Here is a 24,126-nt window from a genome sequence, read left to right as displayed (position 1 = left end):
AGAAGGGTGGGCAGCAAAAGATTTCCCTACCTGAAACTGTTGAAAGGCAGTTTGCCAAATCCTTTCTTAGATGCACAGCTGAGAAAAAAAATTCTAACCACTTCAGTCGAAGTTGATATTTCAGATAACTTTTCTGGAGAGTCAACGCTTGTGAACTCAACCACTTCCTGGTTTGGCAAGTCGAGCAAGTAATCTACCTGTCTTTTCTACAAACTTAAGTCAGGTGCACTTCTGGTGTAAATGTCTGAATCACTGGGTCAGCAGCTTTTGCCCTCATTATAAGAACAGAAGAACATAAGAAATAGGAGCAGGAGTGGGCCATTCGGCCCCTCGAACCTGCTCCGCCATTCAATAAGATCATGGCTGATTTGATCTTGGCCTCAGCTCCACTTTCCTGCCCACTCCCCATAACCCTTGATTCCCCTGTTTTTCAAAAATCTGTCTATCTCCGCCTTGAATATATTCAATGACTCAGCCTCCACAGCTCTCTGGGGTAGAGAATTCCAGAGATTCACGACCCTCTGAGAGAAGAAATTCCTTCTCATCTCCGGTTTAAATGGGCGACCCCTTATTCTGAAACTGTGACCTCTGGTTCTAGATTCCCCCACGAGGGGAAACATCCTCCCTGCATCTATCCTGTCAAGCCCATCAGAATCTTATATGTTTCAATACGATCCCCTCTCATTATTCTTCTAAACTCCAATGTGTGTATAGGCCCAACCTATTTAACCTTTCCTCATAAGATAACCCCTTCAACTCAGGAATCAACCGAGTGAACCTTCTCTGAACTGCCTCCAATGCAAGTATATCCTTCCTTAAATAAGGAGACCAAAACTGCATGCAGTACTCCAGGTGTGGTCTCACCAACGCTCATGCTATTTACATACATTGGAAGTGGGCGCAGCTTCTGCCAGCAACCAATTCTGCCCGAATTTGGTGTGTATTTCAGAGCGGGTACAACTTTGGCATCTCTGATTTATAACCCAAATTCAGGGCCGCTACGCCAGAACTACATTAGTTTTGCACTAATCCCTGGTTGCGTTTCAGTATCTCATCTAAATAACATTATTCATGTGTGAGCCTTGGAGGTGAATGTTTACGACGATTTGACCAGGCAGGACATCACAGATAAGCTTGGTACCATTTTCACACGAATGTTCCCACACACATATATTTTCCTGCAATGGTGGATGAATAGAAATCAGGTCCAGGAACCTTGGCTGGTTTTCACTTCCTTAATCCAAGGGGACTGAAGTTAATTCAAATACTGGTACCGATGCTTATACTCGTACCAATACTAAGATCAGCTAATTAAGCATGGACTAGATATCTAACCTGGGTCCTTCCCACTGAATAATTGGGGGCTCCAGTAAAAGTTTTTATTCAAGTGTGTTTATAGCTGCTGACACCAGATATTCTTCAAGATATTAGACTTAGATTTGGTACTGGACAGCAGCAGAGTTTATTTTGAATATTTTCTTGGCATGGGAATTATTCCACTTAATGGAATTAAATTGTGGGAATCAAAATGTCGTGAACCAAAACAATCCCCTTAAGCAAAGTTTATTGTTTTGTGAAGTTATTTGACTATATTATATTCAAATAACTTCAACACAACTGAGATAACCACGCATATTGTGATGTTTCTCTTTTGACTCATATTTTACTTCCTTGATGATATCAGAACCCTTATGTTGAGAAATTATGTGTTAATAGTGTTGACACTGCACAACAATAGTCAGTTGTTAATTTGTGCTGATTTTGATCTCTATATGCAACTTCCTCAGTAATAGTGTTGCATCATATTGATCTTTCCCAACAATATCGATCTGCGTTAGTATTGCTATTGGATCTGGCACTGTTCACAATAATTTTGGTAAGAGTTGAGCTATAGTAGATTTAGTCCACTTTCTCTTGTATTTTTAGACTTTTAGAAAGAAAATTAACAAACTTCAGAGAGAATAATGCAGTCATTTTCTATTTGCAATTTATTTCTAAAACTGGTGTGAATGAGGCTTGGGGTGTACAGAATCCAGTCTCAAAATGTCATAACGTTTGTTTTAAACACAGGTCAAATAAAAATGCTTGTAAAGCCCAGAAATGAATACTTACAGTAATCATCCTTCAGACCTGGAGCATCTAAGACTTTCATAGGGATTAGAGATATACACCGTTTGCTTTTTGTGCCATCATATTTACCATGATGAAAAAAAGCATCACCTAGATTGTTCTTGAATGCTGAAACAAAGAATAGGAATTTCAACATTGTTAGATAGGGCTTCTAACTCCTTCCTTATCAGGGACTCAATCTAGTCATAAATACTGACCAATAATTGGTACAGAGGTGCACCACAGTAAAATTCACAGGAAATATTTTACCTTGCTGGAAGGGTGTGTGTGTTTGCACATTGAATCAGAAGGGAATCAGCTGTGAGCCATGGTCAAATACCATACCATCTTATTGTCCAGTCTCTGGTCTGAAGAATGACCAGTTGGGTGAGCTAAAGGCAATCAATACCCATTTTAATAGAAGATAAACAAATAACTAGGGGTAGAATGGCAAAATGGGCGGTATTGCTTGGGCCACCTGTTAGACGCCCCGCCCGATATTCAGTTCCATTGCCAGTAATGGAACTGAATATCGGGTGAGTGTATAACAGGCGGCCAATGTGATATCACTCGTTCTGCGATGCCGCCCAAGGTGAATTTCTAACCCCTATAGTCATATCAGCACATATTGAAGCCAAGATGCACAATGATTCAAAAATCAGGATCCTGAGTATAACATGGGTTTGAAAACACTGTCACAGCCAATCACTGTGATAACAAGTGGTTTGGTAAGACTCCAGTTTACTGTGATCTTGTGGTCAAATTTTGCAGTATTAACAGGCTCGTCAGTTTTCTACTATAGCATATGGTGAGGTCAGACGAATATAATCAAGAGTTATTACTTGACTTAACACCAGAGAATAATGGTGACATGTCTCGAAGAAGACCTTTAAGAGGACATTGTCATACTTTATCTAACTAGACTTTAGGGCCAATTCTGAATGTTCTGCGCACAGGACAGAGCCTCACTGGCCATCAGTGCCCATTGGAGGATTGAGCACGCGCCCGATGCACAGTGTGCCGCATTTCGCAAAATAAAAAGTCCCTATTTTTGAGGCCCCCTGTCGGCCTAATTACAGCTTTGAAAATTGTGTTAATGGTTCCCAGATTGGATTTCATGCATTTCTCATTGGCTCCTCCCCATATCACACATTACTGATATAAATCAATGTTTGGCAGGCCTGGATTGTAGTAGTTGGCTTTTTAAAACCGTTTTGGAGTTTTCACAGTTGTATGCAATGTTTATTTTTTTCATTTATGGGTTAGTTTCATCCCATTTTGTATTAATTCCTGTTGCTACATATGCCAATTTTTTTGATTGCAGGACTTTTGACTAGCACTCCATTTCCTTCACTCCAAGTCTTGTTTGCAGCTACACTTCCACTTGCGACAAACCAAGTTCTCAGAGCAGGAATTCATTTGGGGTTCCAATACCACTGCATTATCTGGATCAGCAAAATTATTTGATGCAGAGACAAAAAGGCATGATGCAATATGTGCGCACTCATTTTTACTTGAGACCCCTTATTTACATACCTACCTAAGCACCTCAGAGGAGACCGGTTTTCAGCACCTCCACTTCACAAGGGAACCTGTTACACAATTATGCTATCTGCTTAAGTCAAGTAAAAAAACACACTGTTGTAAGGAAGTGTAACATGTTCTCTATTTTCCATTATTATTCAAAGGCAAGTTGTACTGATTGAATTAAGTGAATCTGATCATAACTGTTGCTCTGTAAGTTCACTTACTATGAATAAAAGCAACTTAATGGTTCATATCTGGCCTCATTTTACAAGTAATTTTTCAGACTGCCTTCAAAAAGATTGAAGAAGCACGTATAAGGGCATATGTGATATCTAGTTTGAATATCAAGGGGATGCATTGTTACATCCCTGGGTTGTGCTATCATATAAATAGATATTCGGTAGTGTGGGTCAACTCCAGCATGCAAGAGGGGTGAGATCTGCTTATGGGAGACTGACGCCACTGAACCTGAGAAGGTATCTAAGGCAAGACTCTAAACTTGTAACACCAGGCTTGAGACCACACCTGATTGGGATAAGAAACAATAGAGGTGCCATTACACTACTAGGTGTATTCTATAGGCCACCAACTGGTGGGGAGGATACAGAGGAGCAATTTTGCAGAGAAATTACAGAGAGGTGCAAGAACTATAGAGTAGTAATAATGGGGGACTTCAACTATCCTAATATAGACTGGGATAGTAATAGTGTAAAGGGCAGAGAGGAGGAAGAATGACAAAAGTGTGTTCAGGAGAACTTTCTTGATCAGTACATTTCCGGCCCAATGAGGAAGGAGGCATTGCTGGATCTGGTTCTGGGGAATGAGGTGAGTCAAGTGGAGCAAGTGTCAGAAGAGGAACATTTAGGAAACAGTGATCATAGTATCATAAAGTTTAGGTTAGCTATGGAAAAGGACAGGGAACAATCTAGAGTAAAAACAGTTAATTGGAGGAAGGCCAATTTCTGTGGATTGAGAACAATTCTGGCCCAGGTAAATTGGAATCAAAGATTAGCAGGCAAAACTGTAATCGAACAATGGGCTGCCTTTATAGAGGAGATGGTTTGGGAACAGTCGAGGTATATTCCCACGAGGGGGAAAGGTAGGGCAAGCAAAGTCAGAGCTCCCTGGATGACAAAAGAGATAGAGAGTAAGGTGCAGCAGAAAAAGGCGTGTATATCAGATGTCAGGTTGAGAACACAAATGAGAACCAAGCTGAATATACAAAGTTCAGAGGGGAAGTGAAAAGGGAAATAAGGGGGGGGCAAAGAGAGTGTATGAAAATAGATTGGCAGCTATTATAAAAGGGAATCCAAAAGTCTTCTATAGAAACATAGAAGAAAGGAGCAGGAGTAGGCCATTCGACCCCTCGAGCCTGCTACGCCATTCAATGAAATCATGGCTGATCATCCAAACTCAGTACCCTGTCCCTGCCTTCTCCCCATATCCCTTGATCCCTTTAGCCTTAAGAAATATATCTAACTCCTTCTTGAATATATTTAATGAATTGGCCTCAACTGCCTTCTGTGGTAGAGAATTCCACAGGTTCACCACTCGCTGGGTGAAGAAATTCCTCATCTCTGTCCTAAATGGCTTACCCCTTATCTTTAGACTGTGAACCCTGGTTCTGGACTCCCCAACCATCGGGAACATCCTTCCTGCATCTAGTCTGTCTAGTCCTGTTAGAATTTTATAAGTTTCGATGAGATCCCCTCTCATTCTTCTAAACTCCAGCAAGTACAAGCCCAATCGACCCAATCTCTCCTCATACGTCATTCATGCCATCCCAGGTATCAGTCTGGTGAATCTTCGCTGCACTCCCTCCATGGCAAGAACATCCTTCCTCAGATAAGGTGACCAAAACTGCACACAGTACTCAAGGTGTGGTCTCACCAAGACCCTGTACAACTGCAGCAAGACATCCTTGTTCCTGTACTCGAATCCTCTCGCTATGAAGGCCAACATACCATTTGCCTTCTTAACCGCCTGCTGCACCTGCATGCTAACCTTCAGTGACTGGTGCAAATGGACACCCAGGTCTCATTGCACTTCCCCTTCTCCCAATCTATTGCCGTTCAGATAATAATCTGCCTTCCTGTTTTTGCCACCAAAGTGGATAACCTTGCATTTATCCACATTATACTGCATCTGCCATGCATCTGCCCAATCACCCAACCTGTCCAAATCATACTGGAGTTTCTCAGCATCCTCCTCACAGCACACACGGCCACCCAGCTTTGTGTCGTCTGCAAGCTTGGAGATATTACATCTAGTTCCCTCGTCTAGATCATTAATATATATTGTGAATAGCTGGGGTCCTAGCACCGATCCCTGCGGTACCCCACTAGTCACTGCCTGCCACTCGGAAAAAGACCCGTTTATTCCAACTCTTTGCTTCCTGTCTGCCAACCAGTTCTCTATCCAAGTCAGTACCTTGCCCCCAATCCCATGTGCTTTAACTTTACACGCTAATCTCTTATGCGGGACCTTATCGAAAGCCTTCTGAAAGTCCAAATACACCACATCCACTGGTTCTCCCTTATCTATTCTACCAGTTACATCCTCAAAAAATTCCAGTAGATTAGTCAAGCATGATTTACCCTTTGTAAATCCATGTTGACTTTGTCCGATCCTGTCACTGTTTTCCAAGTGCTCTGCTGTTACATCTTTTATAATGGACTCTAGCATTTTCCCCACTACCGATGTCAGGCTTACTGGTCTATAATTCCCCGTTTTCTCTCTACCACCTTTTTTGAACTGTGGGGCACATAAATAGTAAATGGGTAGTAAGAGGAGGGTGGGGCCGATTAGGAACCAAAAAGGAGACCCGCACATGGAGGCAGAGGGCATAACTGATGTACTAAATGAGTAGTTTGCATCTGTCTTTACCAAGGAAGAAGATGCTGTCAAAGTCATAGTGAAGGAGGAGGTAGTTGAGATATTGGATGGGATAAAAATTGATAAGAGGAGGTTCTTGAAAGGCTTGCTGTACTTAAAGTAGATAAGTGACCAGGACCAGATCGGATGCATCCTAAGATGCTGAGGGAAGTTAAGGTGGAAATTGCGGAGGTACTGGCCATAATCTTCCAATCTTCCTTAGACACAGGGGTGGTGCCAGAGGACTGGGGAATTACAAATGTTACACCCTTGTTACAAAAGGATAAACCCAGCAACTATAGATCAGCCAGTTTAACCTCAGTAGTGGGGAGGCATTTAGAAATGATAATCAGGGACAAAATTAACAGTCACTTGGACAATTGTGGATTAATTAAGGAAAGCCAGCACAGATCTGTTAAAGGCAAATTCTGTTTAACTAACTTGATTGAGTGTTTTGATGAGGTAACAGAGAGGGTTGATGAGGGCAATGCGGTTGATGTGGTGTACATGGACTTCCAAAAGGTGTTTGATAAAGTGCCAGCAAATTCCTCAGGGCAGTGTTTTAGGCCCAACCAAATTCAGCTGCTTCATCTATGACCTTCCCTCCAACATAAGGTCAGAAATGGGGATGTTCGCTGATGACTGCACAGTGTTCAGTGCCATTCACAACTCCTCAGATAATGTAGCAGTCCATGCCCGCATGCAACAAGACCTGGACGACGTTCAGGCTTGAGCTGATAAGTGGCAGGTAACAGTCATGCCACAGAAGTGCCAGGCAATGACTATCTCAAACAAGCGAGAGTCAATCCATTCCCCCTTGACATTCAATGGCATTACTATTGCCAAATCTCCCACCATCAGCATCCTGGGGGTTACCATTGACTGGACCAGCCACATAAATACTGTGGCAACAGGAGCAGGTCAGAGACTCAGTATTCTGCGGTGAGTGTCTCACCTCCTGACTCCCCAAAGCCTTTATACCATCTTCAAGGCACAAGTAAGGAGTGTGATGGAATACTCTCCACTTGCCTTGATGAGTGCAGCTCCAACAACACTCAAGAAGCTCGACACTATCCAGGACAAAGCAGCCCACTTAATTGACACCCTATCCACCACCTTAAACATTCACTCCCTCCACCACCGGCATACTGTGGCTACAGTGTGTACCATCTACAAGATGCACTGCAGCAACTCGCCAAGGCTTCTTCGGCAGCACCTCCCAAACCCGCGACCTCTTCCACCTAGAAGGACGAGGGCAGCAGGTGCATGGGAACACCACCACCTCCAAGTTTCCCTCCAAGTCACACACCATCCTAACTTAGAGGTATATTGCCGATCCTTCATCGTCGCTGTGTCAAAATCCTGGAACTCCCTACCTAACAGCACTGTGGGAGTACCTTCACCACACGGACTGCAGCGGTTCAAGAAGGCAGTTTACCACCACCTTCTCAAGGCAATTAGGGATGGGCAATAAATGCTGGCCTTGCCAGCGACACCCACATCCCATAAAAGAATTTTTAAAAAAGACCCAAAGGCAACATGAGGAAAAACATTTTTACGCAGCAAGTGGTTATGATCTGGAATGCACTGCCTGAAAGGGTGGTGAAGACAGATTCAATTGTGGCTTTCAAAAGGGAATTGGATAAGTACTTGAAGGAAAAAATTTGCAGGGCTACGAGGAAAGGGCAGGGGAGTAGGACTAGCTGAAGTACTCTTGCAGAGAGCTGGTACAGGCTCGATGGGCCGAATGGCCTCGTTCTGTGCTGTAACCATTCTTTGATTCTATGATTGTGTCACTGCCTGTGCCAGTCCCTGTGCTGCATGTTAGCAAATGTCCTTACAATAGATGCAACAGCTCTGCATCTGGCTGAGGTGGCCCAGACCCTGTGAATGGCACTTATATACAACCTTGAGAGGTAGGTACAAGAATGCCTACAAGTATTGCATCTGGCTTGAGAGCTGGAGTCTCCGCATGCACTAATTGCCTGACCACCTCTGTCTGCTGGTGTGGGTGTGCATGCATCTTGAACTGCCAGGCATCCTTTCTACTCTCCTCTTCTTCCCAGCAGGGGGATTCTCATTGGGAAATCTATCGATTTTGTGCTACAGACAAAAAAAACACTGGTAGAAAGGATCATGAGAATTTAAGTGCCAAGAGAAAAAAATATATACATTTTGTTAAATGGGCCAGATATGTCTCAAAACAGCAAAAGATTTTCTATTTGGCCGTTTAAATGTGCTACTCAATGCATGGAAACCCTAGATGTCCAGTTACAATGTTTCCATAGACATGGTGTAGACACAGCAAAAAGATGCAGGAGCAATCAGAACAGCACTCCAACATTATTTAAATATTACGATGAAGTTCCTGCTACTTCGAGCGCTGAGCATTCTTGGTCTGGCTCCTGTCTGCCTGCCCTATGGAAATGTGTGTCGTGCACAAACCAAGTGAAGCTCTGGCATTACATATTTACACTCCTTTCGCATTCCAACACCTGATATAATAGAGGAGTTCAAAATTATGAGGGGTGTTGATAGAGTAAATAAGGGAAACTGTTTCCACTGGCAGGAAAGTCAGTAAACAGAGGACACAGATTTAAGATAATTGGCAGAAGAACCACAGGAGAGATGAAGAGAATTTGTTTTATGGAGCAAGTTATTATGATCTGGAATGCACTGCCTGAAAGGGTGGTGGAAGCAAATTCAATAGTAACTTTCAAAAGGGAATTGGATCTATACTTGAAAAGGAAAAAGAATTGCAGGGCTATGGGGAGAGAGTAGGGGTGTGGGATTAATTAGATAGTTCTTTCAAAGAGCCTGCATAGGTATGATGGGCTGAATGGCCTCCTTCTGTACTCTATGATTCTATGATCAGGAGAACACCCCTGCTCTTCTTTGAATAGAGCCGTGGGATCTTCTACATTTATGTGAGCAGACAGACAAGGCTTCAGCTTAACATTGCATTTGAAAGGCAGTACCTCTGATAATTCAGCACACACTCAGTACAGGAAACTTCGCGATATCCGGCACCGACGGGACCGGCGTGATGCCGATCTATGAAAACATCCGGACAGACCAGCGCTAATGTTGAAGGATATAGAGGTTTTCATCTCCGTATCTGACAACAAACACTGTTGCTTAGCAACAGCTTGTAAACAGTTGGCCCATACCTTGGAAGCATCTCTATAGCTTAGCAACAGCTTCAGAGAGGCTTTCCAGAGACTGACTGTTTAAAAAAATGCTAGGAGAAGAGAAAAAAAGAAAAAAACCTAACAAAACGGCTGCTGATTTCTGCCGTTAGATCGAGGTTTCCGGACATACAACCTTCAGATAAACCAAAGTTTCCTGTACTATATTGAAGTGTTTGCCTGGAATATGCCCTCAAATCCTAGAGTGGGCTTGAACCCATAACCTTTTGACTCAGAGACAAGAATGCTACCACTGTGGCAATGCTGCACGCCTCCCTACTTTCTCCATGCCTTGATATCCCAGGATGTCTGACGTCCTAGGGTACTTATCTATAGAGGCCAGAATCTCGAATTATGGGCCATGTCACTACACCTTGATTTGTGTAAAATTAAAAACTACACACGTTAAGATCTAAATTTTAAAACTTTAAATAATTTCTATTGCTGAAACATGTAAATGTTTACTCCATCATTTTCTTAGCCTATGTACAGGACATAGCAAGCACATGTGCTTATGCTTGTCAACAAGTTAACTCTTTAAATAGTAAAACAACCAGAGAAAATTGACTTTAAAGAAATAAAAATAGAACATTTTGATCACTAAGTTTTATTTTTGTAGTAAAGTTTATATCTTGTAATCTTTTGCAATTTTGTAAGCAATTCTAATAATATTTTATTCAACTTTCTTGTGGGAAAAATACCGATATAGATAACGAGATGTTACTGCTGTGGTCAACAGAGCAACTTTGCCTCAGGAAGTAGTTGTAGTATATAGTACAAATGACCACAAGACAGATACATATCACACCACACAAATTCTCAACAGGCTGTGAGTGGAAAGAATGCAACTTCACCAATAGTCTTAATGATCATGCAGAAGATTGTCTAGAGATTATTTTCATTCTGTTGCTACTTTTTCCATTCCACTCCGCTCACGTCCACCTCCACCGTCATACCGCCCTCCCCCCCGCCACCCGCCTGCACAATTAACATCAAAAGGAGCACAAAGTGCCAATCTAGAAAACTCAAAAAACTAACGAACAGCTTAAAAATAGCCGAAAACTCAAAAACAATATAAAACTGAAAACCAGCTCTGAACAATAATTAAATGCCTATTCTTAGGGAATTGGGCCCATTTCTGGAACAAGGAAGACTATACACAAGGAAAAGCCTTCACCTGAACCAAAATGGCACCAATGTGCTTGTAGAGGGAGTAAATAGAGCAGTGGGAGAGGATTTAAACTGATATGGCTGGAAATTGAAAAGCGAGTAGAGAGAGAAAGAAGGATTAATAAAGCTAGTGGGATAGAAGCTGTAGGTTTAGCTGAAACAAATAGTGAGAAAATATTATCCAAAGGAAAAGAAAGAGGCTCTGAGGTAGTGAAAGATCAAGACACTGTTGTAGGGATACAAAACAATTACATGAGAAAACTAGGAAAAAGAATATGAGATTAAGAAGGACCAAAAGGGAATATGAAAACATAAGAACATAAGAACATAAGAAATAGGAGCAGGAGTAGGCCAATCGGCCCCTCGAGCCTGCTCCGCCATTCAATAAGATCATGGCTGATCTGATCCTAACTGCCAATCCACTATCACAGAACCATCTCCTGAATCTAACAGAATTAGACACACGAAATAGGAGCAGGATCAGGCTACATGGACCCTGGGCCCGCTCCGCTACCCACAGGGCCATGACCGATCCGAACCTAGACTCATGTCCAAATTCCTGCCCGTTCCCCATAACCCTTTATTCCCTTTACTTCTAGGAAACTGTCTATTTCTGTTTTAAATTTATGTAATGATGTAGCTTCTACAGCTTTTTGGGGCAGCATATTCCATGGACCTACCACCCTCTGAGTGAAGTAGTTCCTCCTCATCTCAGTTTTGAAAGAGCAGCCCCTTATTCTAAGACTATGCCCCCTAGTTCTAGTTTCACCCATCATCGGGAACATCCTCCCCGCATCCACCCGATCCAACCCCTTCACAATCTTATATGTTGCAATAAGATCGCCTCTCATTCTTCTGAACTCCAATGAGTAGAGTCCCAATCTACTCAACCTCTCCTCATATGTCCATCCCCTCATCCCCGGGATTAACTGAGTGAACCTTCTTTGTACTGACTCGAGAGCAAGTATGTCTTTTCTTAAGTATGGACACCAAAATTGTATGCAGTATTCCAGGTGCGGTCTCACCAATACCTTGTACAACTGAAGCAATACCTCCCTATTTTTATATTCTATCCCCCTAGCAATGAAAGCCAACATTCCATTGGCCTTCTTAATCACTTGCTGCACCTGCATACTAACCTTTTGAGTTTCGTGCACCAGGACCCCCAGATCCCTTTGTACTTCAGTACTTTCCAGTTTCTTGCCATTAAGATAATAACTTGCTCTACGATTTTTCCTGCCAAAGTGCATAACCTCACACTTTCTAGTATTGTATTCCATCTGCCAAATCTCTGCCCACTTACTTAGCCTGTCTATGTCCCCTTGCAGGTTTTTTATGTCCTCCTCACTCACTACTTTCCCTCCCATCTTAGTATCATCTGCAAACTTTGATATGTTACACTCGGTCCCCTCCTCCAAATCGTTAATATAGATTGTAAAGAGTTGGGGACCCAGCACTGACCCCTGCGGAACACCACTAGTTACTGATTGCCAGTCCGAGAATGAACCATTTATCCCAACTCTCTGCTTTCTGTTAGAGAGCCAATCCTCTATCCATGCCAGAATATTACACCCAATCCCGTGATTTTTTATCTTAAGCAATAATCTTTTGTGTGGCACCTTGTCAAATGCCTTTTGGAAGTCTAAATACACTACATCCACTGGTTCCCCTTTATCCACCCTATATGTTACTTCCTCAAAGAACTCCAGCAAATTTGTCAAACATGACTTCCCCTTCATAAAACCATGCTGACTTTGTCCTATTAAATTATGATTATCCAAATGTCCTGTTACTGTCTCCTTAATAATGGACTCCAATATTTTACCTACCACAGATGTTAGGCTAACCGGTCTATAGTTTCCAGCCTTCTGTCTACTGCCCTTTTTAAATAAGGGCGTTACATTAGCAGTTTTCCAGTCTGCCGGGACCTTTGCTGATTCCAGGGAGTTTTGGAAAATTATTACCAATGCATCCACAATCCCTACCGCCACTTCCCTCAAGACCCTAGGATGTAAGCCATCAGGTCCAGGTGATTTATCTGCCTTGAGTCCCATTATTTTACCGAGTACCACTTCCTTAGTGATTTTGATCGTGTTTAGCTCCTCCCCCCCTATAGCCCCCTGTTTGTCCAGTGTTGGGATATTCTTAGTGTCTTCTACTGTAAAGACTGATACAAAATATTCATTCAGTGTTTTTGCCATCTCCATATTTCCCACCATTAATTTCCCGGTCTCATCCTCTAAGGGACCAACATTTACTTTAGCCTCCCTTTTTCTTTTTATATAACTATAAAAACTCTTACTATCTGTTTTTATATTTTTTGCTAATTTACTTTCATAATCTATCTTCCCTTTCTTAATCAATCTTTTTGTTACTTTTTGCTGTCTTTTAAAGTTTTCCCAATCCTCTATCCTCCCACTAGATTTGGCTACCTTATATGCCCTTGTTTTTAGTCGAATACTATCCTTAATTTCTTTACTTAGCCATGGATGGCTGTCTTTTCTTTTACACCCTTTTCTTCTCAGTGGAATATATATTTTTTGGAAGTTGTAAAATAACTCCTTAAATGTACACCACTGATCATGTATCGTCTTACACTTTAATCTATTTTCCCAATCCACTCTACTCAATTCCGCTCTCATACCTTCATAGTCTCCTTTATTCAAGCTTAGCATGCTTGTTTGAGATCCAACCTTCTCACCCTCTAATTGAATATGGAATTCAACCATGTTATGGTCACTCATTCCAAGGGGATCCTTTACTAGGACATTTTTAATTAATCCTGTCTCGTTACACAGGACCAGATCTAATGTTGCTTGCCCCCTGGTCGGTTCAGTTACATACTGCTCAAGAAACCCATCCCTAATACACTCAATGAACTCATCCTCAAGGCAGCCCTGCCCAATTTGATTTGTCCAATTAATATGATAGTTAAAATCCCCCATAATTATAGATGTTCCCTTATTACAAGCCTCAACTATTTCCTGATTGGTACTCCGTCCAACAGAGTTGCAACTGTTCGGAGGCCTATAGGCTACGCCCACTAGTGTTTTTTTCCCCTTATTATTCCTTACCTCCACCCAAACTGTTTCATTATCCTGATCTTTTGACCCAATATCATTTCTCTGTATTACAGTGATAGAACTCATAGATAATATAAAAGGAAATAGCAAATAAGAAAGCAAGAACTTGTATTTATATAGCGCCTTTCAGGACCTCAGGATGTCCCACAGCACTTTGCAACCAATTAAGTACTTTTGAAGTGTAGTCACTATTGTAATGTAGGAAACAATTTGTGCACAGCAAACACCCACAACAGCAAGAGCTTTTATAAGCATGAAAAAGTAAAATATTAGTTAAAGAGAGGGTAGTGTAATGTATATACCTTTAAGGGGGGAACTACTTTTACAGCTCATGTATACTGTAGTACCGGCAGTGACCACACCTGTATATAGCACTGAGTAGTAATCTGTACAGTTCAGTTCCAGAGTGAGCCACGTTGAGTAACCACCTGTTGTACCGTTCTCCTGCAGTCTTGTGTCTTACTACTGACAGACACAGCATTGGCGACGAGGCAAATTCGATCCTACCTGCAACTCTGCATCACCTCCCAGGGATTCGTTCCTGGGGACCAGTAGATTGGAGGTCAAGGCCAGAGACATGGGCATCGACCACGGGCAACCACCCAGTCATCCAGCAGAGACTCGAGAATTGCGGGGGAGGCTGTTGAGAGCCAGGCTTGGCTTTCCAGTCGCGGGTGGTCCAGCGAAACGGGCTGGCAACAGGTAGTGCGCAGACCCTTCCTGGACAGCGGTGGGCTAGAGCTCGACCAAGCGGCACAGCAAAGGGCCGAGCAGTGTCGACGGGAGAGAGAGAGAGAGGGCAGAGTGCACAGGGCGCAGCCGGTGTTCAGGGGATGAGCAGCGTCGAGGAGAGGGAGAGAGATGCGCAGAAACCCGCGAGGCGCCGCCATTGCCACGAGGACCGCCAAGAGCGGCGTTGGCAGCAGCGCAGGAGAAGCGCGCGAAACCTACAGGGCGCCGCCATTGCCACGAGGACCGCCGAGAGCAGCGTTGGCAGCAGTGGGGGAGGAAGGAAAGCGCTGGAGACGCCATTTTAAACCACACCCAAAATGCCGAAGAGTGGCAGTATCACCGCATTTGACAATGAAGTCGAAGATTGGACTATATATGTCGAACGAATAGAGGTATACTGCAAGGCAAATGAGGTGTCAGATGACAAGAAAGCGCCGGTATTGTTAAATTTAATGGGTGCAAAGACGTATGGCTTATTACGAAATCTAGTAACCCCAGCGAAGCCAGTGGAAAAGAATTTTGGAGACATAGTGACGATACCACAGGCACATTTAAACCCCACACCGCTGCTGATAGCAGAAAGATTCAAGTTTCATAAACGGAACCAGCATAAGGATGAAAGCAATGCTGAATATTTAACAGAACTGCGCAAACTATCGAAACACTGCCAGTTTGGAACGGGACTGGCAGATACCTTAAGGGACAAGTTTGTGTGTGGGCTTCAAAGTGAAGGAACCCAGAAATGGCTTTTATCTGAAAAGGACCTTACGCTGGACAAGGCTTTCAGCATTGCGGTATCATATGAAGCAGCAGCACGGGGCACTGCAGAGATACAACAGAGACCGCAAGAATATGGCACAAACAAAATGTCATACAGAACAGAGAAGTGCTATCGCTGCGGCAGAACAACACACGACCACAATGATTGCTGGTTCAAAGACAAAGTGTGCAGACAGTGTGGAAAAGTAGGACACATAGCACGAGTCTGCAGGTCGGGAAAGAAAACCAGCAAGAAGAAATCTCCAAAAGAAAAGTAGAAGAAGGTACATAAGATGACGGAGAATAGTTCAGATGAACAAAAGAGTGATACCGACTCCGAAAGCAGGGAGCTGAGTTGTCTGAAACGACATAATGTGATCAAAACGGAGGATCACCGAACCATTTGGGTCACTCTCAAGATAGCAGGAGTCCAGGTAAAAATGGAATTGGACACAGGATCAGCCCTAACATTCATAAACCGATGGGACTATGAGCGGCTATTCTCACACATACCCTTGAGAGACACAAAAATTATTTTGAAGACGTACACGGGGCAAAAAGTCTACCCCAAAGGAAAAATAAGGGTGACCCTTATATATAACGGTAAGGAAACACCAAAACTAGACCTGTATGTATTGCAAGATGGAGGACCACCATTGCTGGGACGTGAATGGATCCGGAAAATACAGCTGGATTGGCATTCCATACAAGCACTGACTGTGGCTGCCAAAAAGGATGACGACGTCACACCTGGGCGACTGTCAAAGATCCTAACCGACGTGCAAGAAGTGTTCCAGCAAGGACTCGGAACACTAAAAGGCATGACAGCAACAATTAAAATCAAAGCAAACGCAAGCCCAAAATTTTTTAAGGCCAGACCGGTACCTTATGTGATCCGCCCAGCCGTCGAAGCAGAGCTGGAGAGTTTGGAACATTCAGGAGTACTGTCCAAGGTAGACTGGAGCAAGTGAACTACACCCATCGTCCCTGTGATGAAAAAGTCGTTGAGCAGCACGCCTGGGGAACCAAGGAAGGTTCGCATCTGTGGGGACTTTAAAGGTAACAGTGAACCCAGTCCTTCACACCGTGCAATATCCATTTCCGCAGATTGAAGATATTTTTGCCTCATTATCTGGAGGGAAACGCTTCACTAAGATTGATCTGGCCCGGGCGTATCTGCAAATGGAGGTAGAAGAAGCATCAAAAAAATACCTCACAATCAACACCCATAAAGGTCTCTACCAATACAACCGGCTGGTATTCGGGGTAGCATCAGCTCCGGCTATTTGGCAAAGGGCAATGGAACAAGTCCTGCAAGGGATCCCAGGGACCCAGTGTTATTTGGACGACATCCTGGTCACGGGCGAAAATGACAGTGATCACCTCGCCAACCTGGAGCAGGTGCTCACTAGATTGAAGGAATATGGGCTCCGAGCTAACCACCCCAAATGCGAGTTTTTTAAAAAACAGATCTCGTATTGTGGCCACGTTATCGATAAAGAGGGGTTACATAAGTCCCCAGAAAAGATTGAGGCAGTAGTCAAGGCTCCAGCACCGGAAAATGTGTCACAACTGAGGTCGTTCCTCGGGCTGGTAAACTACTAACATTAGTTCTTGCCAAATTTGTCTACAATACTACACCCACTGAACACCCCACTGCAAACTGGAGTGCCATGGAAGTGGAGTGACGAATGTAAACGAGCTTTCCAGAAGAGCAAAACACTAATCACATCGAAAGAGGTATTGGCCCATTTCAGAAACCACAGAAACCCCACAGTGCAGATAGAGCCCATTTCAACCCAGCACTACCAATTCATTTGGCATGTGATGCGTCACCCTACGGCATTGGAGCAGTGCTGTCGCACAAATTCTCGGACGGCTCAGAGAGGCCAATAGCCTTTGTGTCATGATCACTAACCTCAGCCGAGCGTAACTACGCCCAGATTGACAGGGAGGCCCTCAGCCTAGTGTGGGGAGTGAAAAAGTTCAATCACTATCTGCACGGGCAGAAATTCACCTTGCTGACTGACCACCAGCCTCTTGGCTCCATTTTTAATCTGAAGAAGGGCATCCCGGTGATGACTGCGCAACGACTACAAAGATGGTCACTCTTTCTAGGGGCGCACCACTATGAGATTGAATATAAGGGCACGAAACAGCATGGAAATGCTGATGGGCTATCACGCCTGCCACTGCCTACTGAGGAGGAAGCACCAGCAGTGGATCCTGTCGAAATATTTAATTCGACTATAGATGAATACCTACCGGTAACTAACGCTCGTATAGAAAAGGAGACCCGAAATGACCCGACACTGTCTCGGGTATATGATTTGACGGTGAAGGGATGGCCAGCACATGGCGACTCACTGTTGCCAGCATTCTCGACAAGAAGAGAACAGCTGTCAGTGTGCCAGGGGACCTTGATGTGTGGATCCCGAGTGGTAATTCCACCCAAGTTAAGGGATAGAGTGCTCAATGAGCTTCATGAGGGTCATCTGGGAGGGGTAAAAATGAAAAGCCTTGCCAGGGCTTATGTGTGGTGGCCGGGAATCGATAAACAAATCGAGGACCTGACCAAGAGCTGCTCAGGATGCCAGAAAGTCCAAAATGCACCACCACATGCCCCTCTACACCCATGGGAGTGGCCCTCATCTCCATGGCAATGGGTGCATATTGATTTTGCTGGTCCATTCATGGACTCAATGTTTTTAATAGCCGTGGATGCACACTCGAAATGGCCTGAGGTCATCAAAATGTCCTCCACCACCACGGAGAAAACTATTGCAGTCCTACGGACCATTTTTGCCAGGAACGGCTTGCCAGAACAGATTTGCTCTGATAACGGACCACAGTTTGTGTCCGAAGAGTTTTGGAGGTTTATGAAGAAGAATGGGGTAAGACATTACACATCCGCCCTTTATCATCCAGCCACAAATGGATTGGCTGAGAGGTTCGTACAAACCTTTAAGGCGGCAATAAAGGCTATGTACAATGACAACATTCCGCTGCAGCATAAGGTGGCCAATTTCCTGTTCGCCTACCGGAATGCGACACATGCAGTCACCAACCAGGCCCCGGCCATGATGTTCTTTAACCGAAGGATAAGATCTCGCCTGGATTTGCTCAGACCAAACGTACGAAGAGATGTTGAGAGTAAGCAATTCCAGCACATCCATGAGAAGCCAACAAGGAGCTTCAATGTAGGGCAACCAGTCTTGGCCCGCGACTACCGAACAGAAAAATGGCAGCCAGGAACGATATGCACACGGCAGGGCCCACTAATGTACACAGTGGACGTTGGGGAGAACATCGTGAGACGCCATGCTGACCAGATCCTCGAGTCACAGGAACAAATCAACCCCATGCCTCGCCCATACGTACCTGGTGAGGAACCCGACGTACAGGTCGCATCTACCCCAGAAACAGTAGCATCGGAAGCTGATGACCCAACCGATGACAGGGTGCCAGAATCGCCTCCGCACCAAGAGCGAGACACTCGGGAAAGGCGCTATCCAGAAAGGATCAGGAAGCCTCCCCAAAGACTGAGTATATAAATGGACTATTTTCAGCTAACGTTGTATGTTAAAAGTGTTAATTGTAATTAGTTTGATATTTAATTGTTAAATGAGTGTTATGGTACTGTTAATCTAAAAGGGGAGGAATTGTAATGTATATACCTTTAAGGGGGGAACTACTTTTTACAGCTCATGTATACTGTAGTACCGGCAGTGACCACACCTGTCTATAGCACTGAGTAGTAATCTGTACAGTTCAGTTCCAGAGTGAGCCACGTTGAGTAAACACCTGTTGTACCTTTCTCCTGCAGTCTTGTGTCTTACTACTGATGGACACAACAGGTAGGGCCACTCAAGGATGAAGGAAGGAGTATAATTATGGAGGATGAAGGCATGGTGGAGATACTAAATAAATAAATTGCGTTATTTTTACAAAAATATTGGAAGAAGAAGAAGAATAAGAAGAAGGTGGAAGTGCGAGTATGGGTGTATAAGAAGAGAATATGGAACAATTGTTAGAGATAACTGTAGAAAAGGAATTGGTTTGGAAAAAATTAGCAGAACTCAGGGTGGATCAGTCACTGGGCCTGATGGAAGAAGTCTGTTAAAAAGAAGTCAGGGGCAAAATTTGGTTGGTTTGCACCTCCCGTTAGCTCCTTAAGCGGGCGCTACTGGGGCGCAAAGCAACTAGCGCCCAGGCGCGGCGATGTTTGCGCCGCTTGTGAAATTGATCATTTTGCAATGGCGCTAAACACTACCACCACAATCTCCTGCGCCCGCAGATCGTGACGTCAGTCGAGCGTGCAACGCCCCGGTAGCGCCCCGGACCGGATATTGAGTGGCGCCCCCTGCCTTACCACCTTCCGCCAGCAACGACAGGTTGAGGGGAGCATTTTGCAGTCGGGAAGGGACTGGGTGAGCGCTATTTAAAGGCGACCGCTTCCTGCCTTTTTTTGTCGGCAACATTTTTGCACCACGCATTCTGCGTGAGAGAGAGAGACTTCTGGAGATATTCAATGCTGTGTTGAGGAGTTTTGGGTACTGAGCAGCACTTTTCAGGTTCATTCTGATTTGATCTTCCTTGCATCGATTTAGAAGAGACTATGGGGGCAGCACTCTGAGCTCTTTCCCTGGGCCTCTCCATTGCTCTTTCCAGCAGATTTGATGTACAGGTCTCTCCAAGCCGAGATTCAAGGCTTGGAGTGTGGATGGAGAGCAAGATCGACCCTTCCCTTTAAGAACTGGCCGGCGCCAGTGTGTCTGTGTTCCATTGCTGACTGACATCACATGAGCTTCACCAGCGCTCTGAGGTAGTGCCTCACTCCTCGGCGTTAGCACCTTAAGAGAGGTGTGTAGCGCCTGATTTAGCGCTCCAATCACCTCCAGAGGCAATAGAAGCCAAGTTTGCAGTCAGAGGCGATAATTAGCGCCAGGCGCTAAACTTTGCGCCCGGCCGATAATTGCACCCCAAATGGGGCGATACCAAATTTCTCCCCCGTCAGGTGCAATAGTAGAGGCTTTGGTCACAATTTTTCAATCCCACTTAAATATGCAAATTGTATCATGGGACTATAGCATAGTCGATGTAGCGTCCTTATTCAAGCAGTGATACAAAGACAAACCAGATAACTATAGATAAGTAAGTTTAACATAGCTATGTGCTACTTCTTAGAATCCATAATTCGAGATCAAATTAGTAAGCATTTAGAAATGTATGAGTTTTTTTTAAAGAAGTGATCGATTGGATAAAGGGACTGCAGTAGAGGTACTGTATAGGGATTTTCAGAAAAAAACATTCAATAAGGTTTCTCACAAAAGGCTTATTACAAAACTTCTGGCGTATGGTACATGAAATATAGCACTGTAGAAGTGCTTGAACTCCTAACGAAAGTACTGAGACTGAAACTAGCAGTTAACCAAACGTGGTTTAATGCACTAGTAAAAGTTACAAACAAAAGCGCAAGAGAAACTCTATACAGGTCTGTACACCAACTGGTTCCACAAGGACTGAGGGGGAACGCCTCTCCCCTCTGACGTCATGACGTCATCACGTTTCCCGCCGTTGGGAATGTCACGTGACCTGCGTGATGATGTCATCGCGCTGGATCGCCATTTTACCGAACCCGCGCTGTTTATACAGAGCAAACACGTAAAGGTAACAAGCCCCTGTTAAAGGCAATTATATACATTACTGCAAGAGTCTCTTGGTGGCTTTGCCACATATGCCCCCCCAGAATTGTCTTTAATAAGGAAAGTCAATCGCAGAGGAGGTCGGACAAGCCTGTTTGAACGACTCCTAAATTCCCGGAGGGGAAAACGCTGAGCAGCTGGTGAGCTGGAGGGGATAGCGGCCTGGTCAGGTGTGGCAGCAGCCGGCGGTCGACCCCTACGCGGTGGCTGAGCGGGCTCGACTGACTGTTCAAGGTCCAAGTGCGCGGGCTTGAGGCGATCGACGGAGATGTGGTCTGGCCTGCCCCCGAGGTCGACCTAAAAGTCTTAGGGCTAGATTTTCAGTCGCTTGCGCCAGCAGTTAGCGCCGTAAGAGAAGTGATTTTCGGGCGCTATGCGTGTAGCGCCCGGGCGCAGCGCAGTTTCCGCCCCGCCCCAAATTAAGTTGCCCGTTAGCGCCGGCGCAAAGTTTAGCGCCCACCCGGATGCGCGCGCAGAAAATGACGTCACATCCTCGTGCAACGCCCTTTGTGCGCCCCGATTCCAAACTTCAGTCGGACCGCCCCATTGTGCGGCTGGCGGCCGGAGCGTTTGGAAAAAGGAACGCAACACAACCAGCGCGGGCCCCGGGGGGCGCAAATTAAAGGGGACGTACTCTCCAGTATAAAGGCCAGCCTTTTTTCAGAAAACACTCTTGTGCAACGCATTTCTGGAGACACAACAAGGAGGATAGCTAACTGGTTTCAAGCAGCAAGAGCCAGGTATTTTTGGACTCAGGCCAGAGCGCTGCAAGTGGCCTTTTGGAAATTAGAGTGTTTGCCAGGATTTGATGGGGGTTGCATGGGGTGCCAACGCGGAGCTGCAGCTCCATGTCCGTAGGGCTCGCAGACGCATTGTGAGAGGGGCAGCCCTGGCTAGAGGCAGAGGGGGCTACAGGCGTCGGCCACGTAGGCCTTACCCAGTCAGGCTATACCGCCAGCAGCGCTCCTACCTAAACATGAGTGCCGCGCGATGTGTTAAAAGGCTCCGATTCCGAAAGGAGGTGATTGCAGAGATCTGCCACCTGCTTCGCCGAGATCTGCGGCCAAAGCTCAGGTGCAGGACGTCTCTGTCGGTGGAAGTGAAGGTGACGGTGGCATTGAACTTCTATGCCACCGGCTCCTTCCAATACGCTGCTGGGGACATAGCAAACATCTCCCAGTACGGCGCGCATCGCTGCATCCGCCAGGTGACCGAAGCACTGTTCAGAAGGAGAAGCCAATTCATCTCCTTCCCCATGGCCCTGGAGAGCCAGCATCAGCGCGCATTGGGATTTTCCAGACTCGGGGAATTCCCCTTGGTGCAGGGCGCCATTGACTGTGCGCATGTGGCTTTGCGGGCCCCTCTGGAGCATGGCGAGCAGTATCGCAACAGGAAGGGCTACCATTCTCTGAATGTGCAGCTGGTCTGTGACCACAAGCAGCGCATCATGGCAGTCAATGCCAGCTTCCCAGGCAGCAGCCACGATGCCTTTATCCTGCGGCAGAGTACTGTGCATGACATGTTCCAGGCACAGCCTCCCCCAAGAGGATGGCTACTCGGGGACAAAGGCTATCCTTTGTGCACCTGGCTCATGACCCCGCTCCGCGCGCCCAGGACCGCTGCTGAAGAGGCCTACAACGAGAGTCATCAAACCACCCGCAACATCATCGAGCTAACTATTGGGGTCCTCAAGCAGCGGTTCCACTGCCTTGATCGCTCCGGAGGAGCTCTCCAGTATTTGCCGGACCGGGTCTCCCAATTTGTGACGGTTTGCTGCATGCTACACAACCTGGCTATCCGCAGGACTCAGGCACTGCCACCTGATGTTGGACCAGCACCTCAGGAAGAGGAGCAGGAGGAGCATGAGGAGGAGGAGGAGGAGGAGCAGGAGTACGTTCCCAGGAGGGAGCGACCAGGGCCAAGGGCCGCACAACGCCACCTTATTACACGGTACTTCTAAGCCCCCTGTCAGGGAATGGCCAGGGGCCATGAGGGAAGATGAATGCAGCCGCTCCGCAACCCCTCAGCCGGCGAAGCCAACAAACACTAAGAAGAACAACCATGGAGACTGCATGAATAAAGATAATTTTTTATTACACAAAAATGAAAAGCCCTTCCCACATGAATCCCCAAAAACAATAAACAGGCCCCACAAAAAGCCCAACAAACGACTCACTCCCACAAACTGGGGAGGAGTCACTCCACCTTTCTTCAAACCGGGCCTCAACGTCGGCCTAACGCAAAAAATAAGCCCTCCAACAACACAACCATGGGCAAAGTAAAGATGGCCACCGCCATATAAAAGGAAAGCTGCCCACACCCTCTACTGAGTGGCCCGCGAGGGCGAGACCTTGCCCAGCCTTTTGCCTCCCCTGCCCGGCCTGCTGCTCCTTCGCAAGCTCTGCCCAGTGGCTGCTGCGAGGCTGGGGGAAGGTGCCTGAGGCTCAGATGCCCTTCCGCCAGATGCCGCTGGGGGGCGGCCTACACGGCGTTTGGGCCTCGAGGGGCCGTCTGCTGAGTGGCGCACCTGAGCCTGGCCACCATCAGCTGCAGCCGCTTGCCCTTGACGCCCCAGTGGGGGAATGGCGGCGACGGATGGCGCAATGTGGGCCAGCTGGCGTGTGGGATGCGCTGGCTGGTGCTGTGGCGCGGTGGCACTCGGCCGGGCCCGCACTGCAGGATCCACAACAATCAGCCGAGGGGCGGCTTGCTGGGATGGTCCAGCGCGGCGGCTGCCCTGGCGATGCCTGCCTGAGACAGCGCGTGTGGCAGCAGTGAGTGCCCCTGTGGTCCTGGTGTGCGCGCGCATCACAGCCACCAGGGTCTTGACGGCATCAGTCAGCATGCGGCCACTCGCGGCAGTTGCTGCCCCGAACTCGCGCACACTGGTCGCCAGCGACTCGATGGCCTCAGGCATGCGCCCCACCACGCTCATGAGCTCCGTGTGGTGCCGGTCCGAATCCTCGGCCATCTTATCCA

At 45.9% G+C, this 24,126-nt stretch overlaps 1 protein-coding gene across 1 annotated transcript in view; it reads right to left on the bottom strand.

Annotated features, from left to right (window-relative positions):
• Positions 1–24,126, bottom strand: part of LOC147123390 (cell division cycle protein 20 homolog) — a 134,380-nt gene that overhangs the window by 88,353 nt on the left and 21,901 nt on the right. Inside the window, exon 4 of the mRNA XM_085965965.1 lies at positions 2,113–2,238. Coding sequence (XP_085822091.1) covers positions 2,113–2,238 — 126 coding nt within the window. The remainder of the gene's footprint in view (positions 1–2,112; positions 2,239–24,126) is intronic.

The sequence above is a fragment of the Somniosus microcephalus genome, chromosome 2 (genome assembly GCF_052327205.1).
Source record: "Somniosus microcephalus isolate GS21.2 chromosome 2, FLI_Smic_1.0, whole genome shotgun sequence".
In the NCBI taxonomy this organism is placed as follows: Eukaryota; Metazoa; Chordata; class Chondrichthyes; order Squaliformes; family Somniosidae; genus Somniosus; species Somniosus microcephalus.
This window is presented reverse-complemented; position numbering and strand designations above follow the sequence as displayed.